This window comes from Emys orbicularis, chromosome 8, assembly GCF_028017835.1.
Source record: "Emys orbicularis isolate rEmyOrb1 chromosome 8, rEmyOrb1.hap1, whole genome shotgun sequence".
NCBI classification, from domain to species: Eukaryota; Metazoa; Chordata; order Testudines; family Emydidae; genus Emys; species Emys orbicularis.
This window is the reverse complement of record NC_088690.1, coordinates 35204080-35215901: the sequence shown is the minus strand read 5'-3', so window position 1 is coordinate 35215901 and position 11822 is coordinate 35204080. Positions and strand designations below refer to the sequence as shown.

The following is an 11822-nucleotide window of genomic DNA, read 5'->3' as shown; positions in this document are numbered from 1 at the left end:
GGCAGATCTGTTACCCTGAAGCCTTCAATACATAGCTGGTCTATATCACATAAGCGTACTATTGTCACTGAGCTCCATGTAACAGCAGCATTGTCAGTAACATCCATTTAATCCTGCCTAGGGACATTAAGGGCTTTTAAGTATTGCCTTTGTTATTTGATCACATCCTATCATTTCACTAGTTTACTCTAGACATCACTGACTTGCTTCTCTCTAGACACAACACCATGGCAATCGGAATAGCTGTGGATATTTTGGGCTGCACAGGAAACTTAGAAGAGAGGGCTGCGACGTTAAACAGGATCATCCAGGTAGCAGTGGAACTGAAGGACTGCCTGGGGGATTTGTACGCATTCTCTGCTGTCATGAAAGCACTTGAAATGCCACAGGTAAAATAATGTTCCCTTTATGGTATTCAAAGAGTTTAATTTTTGTTAGTTAATTTTTTTCAACATTTTAAAGCCCTTAGACAAGTGCTTAGAGCTGACAGGAATGGGCATTATAGAATGCCCATCCCCATGTAGACAGACAGATGGTCATAAGAGCTAAGATATGTTTAGCCATTATGAACTTACAATACTTTTAATCGTAACAATCTCATTCCCTTCAATGCCAGCATTAGAAAAAAACTTTGCTTTATAGAACAAGAGTCTGTTTATTTTAAAGCAACACGGGTATGATAGCATCAAGACATTTCTTCTGTACTATTAAAAAAAAATTTGTTATGAAACAAACAACTATTTTTTGCAGTTACAGAAATTTGCCTTTTTTGAATATATCTTTATTATGCTCTTTGGTGAAAGCTTTTTTTATGATCCTGCAGGGTATAGATGACCTTTTGAGATTAATACTTTGATGAGAGAATGTTGAGCAACCAGCAGTAAAAAAGAGAAATGCTAAATACCAAAAGAATGGATGTTATCTGAATTCAGCTAGTAACATTTATCTAAACAAAATTCTCCACTCACACATGCCAGTTGGGAGACAGTTCTCATATCTAATCCTTGAATAACAGCTTTAGAAACATGGAGTACTTAGAATAGCTGGTCTGTAAACAAAGAAATGTGCATTTTTTGTGTGCAAATGGACATGGTACAGCAATTATTCTTTTGTCAATCCAGTAAAAAAAATTTGACGTTTCCCCCCCAGCATTAAAACTAAGTTTAGGGCCCCTTTTAAAATCACTCATCAGAGAAACATGCTGTTATTGCATCAGCTATATGTTTGGCTGAAAGTTTACTACTACACAAGGAAAGTGATACAGTAGTTGCAAGGAGAGATTGCCAGATGTGGCACCAGGAATGCTGCTTTAATTTTTGAGTGAGAGGAATTTGTTAGCTGTATCTTGGCCTGTGGTGATTTGAAACTTGTCCTAGATGACCATAAAGGGCCACTTCATGGGAACAGAACATTGGGTTATGGCTTTTTTCCCAAGGAACACACAATTATTTTGCCTAAATACTAGGATGTTTTATTCAGTGGTATTAAGTTGTATCAAGGTATTATTACTTATTAATGTCAGGATCCAGTGGAAGAGGCAAATTGTTGCATAGGCTTAAACAAAAGATGGTATCATATTATTATGATACAGATCAATCCAAATTAACCCTCTGGTGTCTGCCAGAAGCAGCATAGTTGCTTTACGTAAGAATAGTTGCAAAATGAAAATAGGACTCTCTTCTTTGCATTGAACAGATCGCAAGGTTAGAACAAACATGGATCACTTTACGGCACCACTACACCCAAACTGCCATTACATATGAAAAGCAGTTGAAGCCATTCAGCAAAGCTCTGCATGAAGGAAGAGGTGAGTGTGTAGCATGTGGGAGTGCAGCCAGACTGGCCTTCACCACATTTGTTTTCATGAAGGGAACTGGACTAAGTCCTTTACTGCAAATGACAGATTTTCAGTCTGAATAGCCTTTAACTTGCTTCCCCTTTCCATTAATGTAATAATGGACATAGACAGAAATGGAGTCAGTTCAGCATAGTCCTACTCCCACTAGTTTGTGAATGCCTTAAACTCCCATAGCACAGAAGAGGCAGGCTGTACGACTGCCTTAGAAAAGCCCGGTGAGTATAGTAGATCAGTACAGAAGGGGCATTTCACTCATTCTGGTGGCTATGTGTCATCATGCACTGAAGTGACACTGCATCATTGTGTGTGACAGAACACAGCACAGGGATGAATAAATCAGAGGAGTCCACATCTGCAAGTAAGTCCATAGCTAGCCAAACAAGAGTGTATGTGTGCACGTGTGCAGTGTGCAGAACATCCCTTGTGCTCCCAGCATCTCCCCTTCCCACACCCACTATGGAGTGCGAGAAGGGCAGGGGAACTGACAAGGCCCTTCTGCTTCACCAGGATTCTGACTAGTAGAAAGCAAATCTGTGCAGAGCCTCCCTTTCCCCCTGCAAAGGAGGAAGAGCTGTGGCATAGCAGACTCCTATGAGGGTATGTCTACACTGCAGTCAGAAGTGAGACTGCAGCCTGTGCAGACACACCCAAGCTAGCTCTACAAGCCCACTGGGGACCCAGGATATATATGAGAGCAGCCAGCCCGTTGTCACCTGCAGCTTCACTGCTATTGCCAGTCAAGGTAGCTAGATCAAAGCTAGCTCAGCTATGTCTATATGAGCCGTAGTCGCACTTCTGATTGCAATGTAGCTGTACCCTTACTCACTCTGCATCCTGGAGGTGAGAGGGAAGCAGCAGCGGAAACCAATCTTCATGCAGAAGGAAGGAGGCAGATCAGGGTCTCCCACCTGAGCTAATTCTTCTGGCCCTGTCAGGTCCCGGGGTGCTGCTGCTGCTACTTGTGGGAAGGTTCAGAGCCCCATAAACTCCTAGCCAGGTGTAGCTGCTGCTGCTCCCACTTCAGACTCATGCCTGCTGCATCCACATTCCAACAGGAGCAGGAGCTGAATGCCTGGTTTGTAAATCCTGTCTGCCTCAGGACGTAGGTGGCTGTGCACATGCTCACAGGCAGTGTACTTTAATGACATAAACTTAGGCACGTAAGGACTTTATGCACCTTCAGGATAAGGTGGCAGCTGAGTGGGGTTTTGAAGATCTGAATTTTGAACTTAAGTGCCTAAAGTGGCTCTGATGCACAAGTACTCCTCGTTCTTTAAACTCCTCTGTGGATCTAACCTTCGATCCCTAATACTTCAGCAGAGAACATAGATGGATGCAAGCTATTGCCCTGCACCAGATGCAGTTTTGCAGCATTACAGTAGATTCTAGATTTATCAGGATATTAAATGGAAGCTGGGGGGCAGGGATGAAAAGTGAGGATGCTAATTTGAAGGATTACTAAAGCATATTATGGAAGGGAAAAATACTCAAAACAAATCCTACTTGTAACTGGTTTAGGGAAGAATGTTGTTCTATAATTCGCTTGTAAATGAGCAGGATTTAAGATTGTTGAGTGGCTGTGTTGCATCTCTTCCAGAGACCATCTGTGCTCCACAAAACAACATAACTGTGCCCCTGCTGATGCCCTCGGTTACTTTGATGGAGCGACAGGTTGTCATTTTTGATGGGATGGACCTGTGGGAAAACACCGACCAAAGCTGTGAGATAATGCTCAAGCATTTAGCCACAGCCCGTTTTATAGCACAAAATGCTGACATGTACAGAATGACTGCGGAAAGGATACTGGAAGGTAGGGCCACTGGCAGGAGTAAAATCTTGCTGCGCGTTTTGCCAATACAGTATTTCTCAGAGTGAACAGAATGTGTGAGGTGTGTTGTTAAAGTAATGAAGAGATACTGCATATTCTCCCAAGAGTCCAGGCTCTTATTAGTAACTGAAATAACAGCTTAGAAAATCGGGTACAGGCTTTTTCTACAGCAACTGGCAAATATGAGAAAAGTTAAAATGTAAATAGGACAAAGGCAAATTTCTGGTCAATCTCCCCCTCTCAACTGGTTAGTCTGAGGGCATGATGCTACAGCTAGTGTGTGCGACTCTCAGCAGCATGCCCTACAGAAGGAAACATACTGTATGAAAAGGAGTATTTCCATGTTAAACCTATGGCTCCATGGCTTCTCATTGCCTTTTGTTAGGTTATCAGCCTATGTACTAGCGATTACATTCTCTCTAAAGAAAATCCTCTAAATTCCTTATGTCTGACTCTCCCTTAGCTGAAGTTTTGTCACTAGCTCATACCCTCCTAACCCATCTTCTGTATGAACTCTTGTTATACAGAACTGTGAATATCTTTGAGGTCTCCACTTAAGTCGACTAGGAATTGCTGCAAGAAATACATTCTTCTCTCCCTCACAAGGCTGAGATTCTCCTAAATCAAAGTCTCTTCCAGGCCACAGTAGCAGAATACACTCTATAGGCTGGCTCTAGTTAAACAGTCATTTTGTATGCTGTATTTATCCAGTTAGCAGCATGGTGATACAATTGTACTATACGCTTTTTTGCTAAGCACATTTATCTTTTAAGTCAGAGCCATTGTGACCTTTTAAGTAAATATGCACGTATTCATCTGCTAAGAAGCTAAGAGGACTCTCAACATATGTTGATAAGGAGCTGAGGACCATTTACAGCCATTCATATAATTTAAGATCGGTCAAGGTGGCTTAGTACATGGATAGAAGACCTGCAAGGGAAGCAGGTGGTTCAGTATGTGGTATTCTACCTTCTGACTCAGGAAGCAAAGACCCAGCATGGTTTTCAGGGATTCTGTACTTCTGGAAGTACCATAAAACTGAAAGCCTTGTTATTAAAGAGCCCATAGAACTTTTCAAAATAAGTATCCATTAACCCCACCAATCTGACTAAATTCCAGCTCAAGTGATTACATTTTGCCTGCAAAAAATTCTGCCTCCACTTGTGTGTTTGCAATAACGATGACCAATATTAATCACACTAAACAGCTGGTGCAGGGAAATTAAAAATATTGATATTATAAAGTTATTGCAGGCAAATATATACTCTCAGAGAGCTCTGCATTTTTCAGGAGTTGCCATTATACCATCTCATCTTTATCTAACAGTCTTTATCGATTTTTAAGGCCAGAAGGGACCATTATGATCTCCTAGTCTGACCTTTTATGCAATACCAAGAGCCAAAGTTTTCCTCGGTTCTCAGTATATCCTGTGCCAATGATCTTCAATTAAACCAGAGTCATCCACGTGTCCCCACAGCATGGCCTATGGAAGTGTTTTTTAGTATTTACCCAGCTTTTTAATATCTCCAAATATTTATTTGAGAGATAAAGCCAATATTATAAAAAGAACCCATCATTTTAGCATAGATGTACTTTTGGAAAAGTACAATAAACTTAGAACCCACCCCCCATCGCCAAGTAAAAGCTGATTTGATAGTTAGACAAGATGGGTGAGGTATTATCTTTTATTGGACCAATTTCAAGAGAGACAAGCTTTTGAGCCACTGAGTTCTTCAGGTCATACACAGTTATGCATTTTCTGTTTTCCTCGTTCAGGTTTTCAGCCAGATGATGAGATGAGTGAGATCTTCAAGACAGAATTTCAAATGAGATTGTTATGGGGCAGCAAAGGAGCACAAGTTAATCAGAGAGAGAGATATGAGAAATTCAACCAGATTTTAACTGCACTCTCCCGAAAATTAGAACCTCCTCCAGTGAAACAGGTAGAGCAATGAAATATCAAATGGACCCTTAAGATATGATTACTTCAAGTTTGCCATTTAATTTAATTAAAAGAAATTGCCAATTTGTCACTGTACAAGCCTTTAGCATTCACCGGATCTTTAGGACTTGTAAATTGCACAATGCACATTTATGAATTGTTTAAAAACTACTGATTTCTAAATAAATTTATTTATTAATATGTAACCATGTCAATTTAATAATTTCTTGAACAGTCAAATTTAAGATAGTCTGCATAATGTATTCTTGTGATTTACAAAAATGTCTATTGATGTCTACTAGTCATTACTATTGGTGTTTTACTTAATGTTATCAGTAATGAAACAGTGTACTGTAAATAAAAAATGCTAGGTATTTTAGAAAATATCAGTTGTATGATATTCCTTACATGAATATGAACCTGTATATAGTTGTGAATTAAAATATCTTTATGTGAAATATTATACAGTGGATCATTGTACACTATAATCACAGGAAATAAGGTGATTTTATACTGCCCGGGGAGGGGGCTAGACTGTAGTGGAACTGGTGGGGTAGAAAATTAACTAGTTGATTAGGGTACAGTTTGAAATATTCTTTCACCAATGTACACAACACCCATGAGCTGATACCATTTGTCTCCTAGGAAATTAGTATTTAGAAGTTACTCTGGACTTTGTAATGCACAAGTTACTATTCAAGAGTGTTCTGGTCTGTTGTTCAGGCTCCAATACAAACTATGCCATGTGTGTTGGAAATGGGGGATGAGAAGGGGATGAGAAGAACAAATAGCTAACAAGGGGATGAGAAGAACAAATAGCTAAGCAATCAAGATGTCTTCAACTTCACCATCAGCTAGAGGTTTGCACCCGTATCTCAGGTCTTCTCTAGCAAAAAGGAGGAAACAGAGTAGTAAGTAGTAGCTAGATTAATGTATCAATCTTTGCTGTATAGAATTAAGAGGAACTGTATAATCCGACAGCACTCTAAGTGTGGTGGTGTTGGAAGTTCAAGTCTCTGAGGAACTAGTCATGGGGATAAGCTCACCTGGAATAAGCCATCAACATTGGATGGTATTTTATGAAATAGTGGAGATTGCAGCCACAGCTGCACCTATGTTGAAAATTTGCTAATGAGTTTTATCAATTAAAAACAAGTTAAGAAAAATCTTAGATGAGGCTTCTGAGTAAGCCCTTTCTAAGAGTCATATACCTCTGCCATATTTTATAGCAATATCTATAATGGTCAAATGAAATCAGCTTCTACAAGAGATACTATCTCTAGTGCTTTAGGATTATTTCAGGAAGTTCAAATAGTAGATAAAAGTGACAGTCAGTCTAATTTAATTTACTTGGATTTTCATAAGGATCCCTGTAAGAGATTAAGAAAAATAAATAATCACAGTCTCAGTGACAAAGTCATGATGCTGATTAAAATCTTACACTGAACTAGAAATGTCTCTGCCCATTGAAGTGTGGAGTTGCTGTTTGGTTATTTCTCAGTGACACAAATCCCTCCTCTCAAGTTAGCTAGGAGATTTTATTACTGTTGCCTGTAGTTAAGTATGCAAATCCCCAAATAATTGGGGGGGAGGAGTCCACATGGGCACTAAACTTCCATGTATTAATTAGTCAGTAGTCACCCCTGTGCTGCTCCAGAGCCACACTTAATGTAGTTTTGGACCTCACACTCTGTGGAGGAGAGGGCCTGTTTGTGACTCCTAGAGACCACTACCTGGCACACTAACTTGCTTTCTGAAGCAAGTGGAGACAGTTAATGACCTTTTTGGCATTTTAGAAGTCTGGCTTTTGGTCCTATCATTTAAGGAAACAATGAATTACTGTAGTGTGAGGGAGGCATTAATATGATTATGGTAGATTGTTTAATTGTGGATGGCGAGCTAGAAGAAGTGCATTAATGTCTCAATGAGTGTAAAAACTTGAAAATCCCTCCTGGAGATGGGGAGAAGAAAAACAGCTCACCCGCATAGATTTTAATCTGGACCATCAAATGGCAAACTCATATTTTAATCAGTTGGGAGGGCCTTATATGGCTACATTTAAAAAAAGGTGGAACAAGCTTATGGTCAAGACAGGTTTGATATTGGCACCATAACCTCATTATATAGTGTTTCTTGTGATATGTAACTTTCAAATACAAATTATTTATATAACTATAACCACAATAAACATGTTCAGAGGCTATATATATATATATATATTTCAGCAACTCAGAGCCAAAGTCTGCCACTTTTGTTCCTCATGCCACAAGTAGGCCTAATGAAGTCACTGCAACTACTTGCAACATAGACCACTCCAAGTACGTAAGGGTGATAGAATGTGGCCCTCTAGTAGGGTGACCAGACATCCCGATATTTGCTTGTTTGTCCCGTGTCCTGCCCTACCTTTGGTCGGGACGCAAATTGTCCCGATATTTTGCCTCTGCTCCAGTGCACAGGCGGAGCCCGGAGGGCGCTCGTGCCCCCATTGGATCCCTCCCCAAATCCCCGCCCTGCCCAGTCTCTTCCCCGAGCACGCTGCATTCCTCCTCCCTCCCAGGCTTGTGCTGATCAGCTATATGGCGGCGCAAGCGCTGGAGGGAGCGGGGGAGGTGGTGAGGACAGGGAAATTGGGAGGTCAACGCTGCTGTGCGCCTAGGTGAGGGCCCATGACACAAGGTAGAGTGGGCGCGGGGACAGCAGGCGCTAGTTCCCCCGGAGACTCAGAAGTTCACCCGGGTGCTCAGCAAGCCGGGCACAGCAGCCGAGCGTCTCTGAGGCGGTGCGGGGCTCCATGTTTGTGGTAAGAGCCTGGCCGGGCAGGGACTGTAGATACTAACCCCCCGCCCTCCCACTGCCCAGCTCCGGTTGGGCGGCTGCGGGGACAGTGCCCGTCTCTTCCTGCACAGGGGGCCAGGGCGCATCCGTGCTGGGGTGAGCAGGAGCCGATCACCTCCCCCGCCACTAGGGAGCTCTCTCTGCCCGGCCCCGGGGCCTGATGCTGCCGCCGAGCTCCCCACATCAATAGGGCTCCGACGCCCGCGGCGGGAGGGAGCCGCTGGGCTGTCACCGCGCGGCGTGCCTCCTGTTGGGCCACGGCTCTCTGGCCCAGGCTGTGTTGTCGGTGCGGCCCAGCGGAGAGCTCCCTGTGTGGGTGGGGGGCACGGTGGGGCTCTCCGCCGGCACAGCGCTGGGAGTCGCCACCACGCTCCCCAGTGCAGCTGCAAACTTCCATCCAATCACAGCGCGTTTCTGTAGCGCTGTGCGTTGCGTGGAAGTCTGGGTGTGTCTGAAGAATTGGTACAAAAGGAGGTGCGATGGCACTTTGTGTGCCCTCCTCACCACGGTAACGCGTGTGCTGGGTCGTTCCTCTTTTTCTGAAATCTTCCTAACCCCGGAATTAGACCCAGATGTATCACGGAGGGGTGGGGCGGGGCGGGGACCTCCGGCAGCTTTTTTTTTTTTTTTTTTTTGGCCCCATGTCCCGATATTTCACCTGTGTGATCTGGTCACCCTACTCTCTAGTAACATATCAGTATAAAAAATGTGATAGATGTAGAGGGATGGGTTTGTAACTGAAGACAAAAAGGAAGCTATCTTGACCATGAAAAGTTTTTATTCCATTAAAATATTCTCAACAGAGAACACTATTTTTAAACAAAGCATTTAACATTTAAGAAATCAACATGTGCACAAAAAGATTAAAAATTACTGGAAAATGTAAGATTAAGACAATTCATGTTCAAAATTTCAGAATGAGTTAGAACTAGCTGTGCAAGTACAAATTTCTCCCCTATATTTAATAACCCTCATACAGGTTGCACTATCCCTCGTGAAAGCAATTTGCCTCCAAAGGAAGCAAATTCTGCTTTTAGAAAAACAAACAGTAGCATGAAAAGAACAGTTAGTTCTTTACCAGGAAGTGTTACCAGTGACCTGAGAGGCTTCTAGCCAAGGAAACCAAAGGCTTCTTAGCCAAAAAATCAGCTCACATTTCCACCTCTTCTCTAACTTTAAAATAAAAAAGCACTGTTTTTAAAAAAAAAAAACTACATTATGTAGTTTGTCAGTATTGAGTAATGTCACCTTATATAAATAACCCTGTATACAATATCCAAAAATCTAAACGAGTTTAATAGCCCCCAAATGCAATACACTAGGTCAGCTGTGTAATAGTGGTATACATAAAGGAATACACTTCCACACAAGAAATCACTCAGATTTAGTATTACTGGTAGTACAATTTCTAACAACACTGAATTTTCATTTAAAAAAAAAAAAGAAGGAATCCAGCACTGCTGTGTCCAAGTATTGCTTCAAACCCTGTGAAAGAGACAATATTATCTCATTCCCCAAACAGCAAGTGGCTGGGCTTATGAAGCTTTAAATGATACAAATCTCCCTCCCTCTACCTCCCCTATTCTAGTGTTCACCACTGAATCAGATAAGATTTATTTTATTAATAGAATCACAAATGGGAGAAGAGACACCATAAGCAATAGGGGCACTGCAGACAGCTATATTTACACGTATAAACATATCCAAATGTCAATTGTTTACAAGTAAAAGTGCACATAGATCATTACAAAGTATCACTCAAATTTCAACTGGTCCATACAATGAAGCATCACCTAAAAACAGACAACCACTGGAGCCTCAGAACCCAAAATTAAAAAACAATAAAAGAGTTTCCATAATTTTTTTTAGATGTCTTTAGTTTCAATGCATAAAATTTATGATGCACCATGTATTATGTTAAGGTAAAGCTCTAGAAAACAAACACCTACCCTGGCTACGTCAGCAGCTGCTGCACTTTGGAAAGAGTTACAGGCGATCATACTGAGCTGAGACACAAAGCCCTTTGTGGGATACTGTAGTGGTAGGATTGGCAATCAACAGATTTAGGCACTCTCTAGTTTTAAGGCAGCATTTGAATGGCAAGCAGTTGACTTCTGAAAACAGTCATTTGTCTTGTTGTGGTGAATCTCTTTGTTGTGATGCCAGGTTTTCAGTGCTCACAATAGGTTACTGAAGTGCTGAAGATGAACCACAGTTCTTGGAGATCCTGTGACTGCATCGGGGCTAGAGCTGAGATATAGTCTTTTCCCCAAATCAACATAAATACATAAAGGTTTACATCAGTTATAATGCCAAGAAAACTGGAATGTAATGATGGTTGCATTGGAATAGTTATAGCAGCATACATGGACACTGGGATGAAAACTTTAGTGCTGGAAATATTTAAACAAAGTGGTTTTGCTACAAATGCAAAATAAAATAAGAAGCAATGGAGATAATAAAGTGTTATGCAGCGGTGCCTGACAATTCTAGACATGCAGGAGGAGGTTAGGGCGAGCATGGAGGTGGCACTGGCAGATGTGGACAAATGACATAGTTCTGATTGCCAATTAAAATGGGGTAGGAAAAGAAGACAGCTGAGACAGCCAAAATGTAATGCAAACTGATGAATAGTTTGTACGTCTTTTAGGACAATGAGACTGAAGTATTTAAAATCTGGTTGCCTTTCTATTCTGCCATAATGGAGTTCTCTTTTGCTTCAGAAATTTAAGAATTTGTAACATATTATGTATGGAAATGCCAAGAATGTTAGTGAATAAATGTATGTCTGCATGCATTCATGCAACTTGCTTTTCCCTCTTTTTGCTGGGCCTCCCAGCCTAATGCCCTCCCCCAAAAGCAGCTGCATGTAACCTCCTTCAACATCTCGCCCATTTTCTCAGAAACCCGCTTCAGGAACCTGCAGTCCAAGAGGAAAAAGAAAAGAACAGAGTTACTGAAAGCCTCTGGAAAACAGAGAAGCCTTCTCAATTCTAATCAGCCACCTTAAATGGCTATAGAATAGCCGTTCTATTTAATCCCTGAACAATTAACCATATCTGATGGCAAGCAAAAGCCCTTTCAAGCTTATTCGCAACATACATTCCAGTAAGAACAGCTATTTGTCCAGTAATCAAGTAGTGCAATGTACCTTCCTATCCTTTATTATTTAAAATTAGGTGAGGAAAATGGTTGTAGATCTAATGTTTGAATTTTAACCTACAAGTGATGAAATGTAAAGCCTCTAGCTAAGGTACAAGATCCTTTCACTGGGAACGTAAAACATTTACTAGAACTCAGAAAAAGAGATTAAGAGCTTTTCAAGAATGGAAAGGAACATGGGAATTCAGAAAGACACA

General features: G+C 41.4%; 1 protein-coding gene across 1 annotated transcript in view; it reads left to right on the top strand.

Moving 5' to 3' along the window:
• The window catches only part of BCAR3 (BCAR3 adaptor protein, NSP family member), an 88738-nt gene extending 83097 nt beyond the window's left edge, over positions 1-5641 (top strand). Inside the window, exons 9-12 of the mRNA XM_065409367.1 lie at positions 218-389; positions 1696-1807; positions 3456-3668; positions 5463-5641. Of these exons, the coding sequence (XP_065265439.1) occupies positions 218-389; positions 1696-1807; positions 3456-3668; positions 5463-5641 (676 nt within the window). The remainder of the gene's footprint in view (positions 1-217; positions 390-1695; positions 1808-3455; positions 3669-5462) is intronic.
• Positions 5642-11822: the final 6181 nt, after the last annotated feature.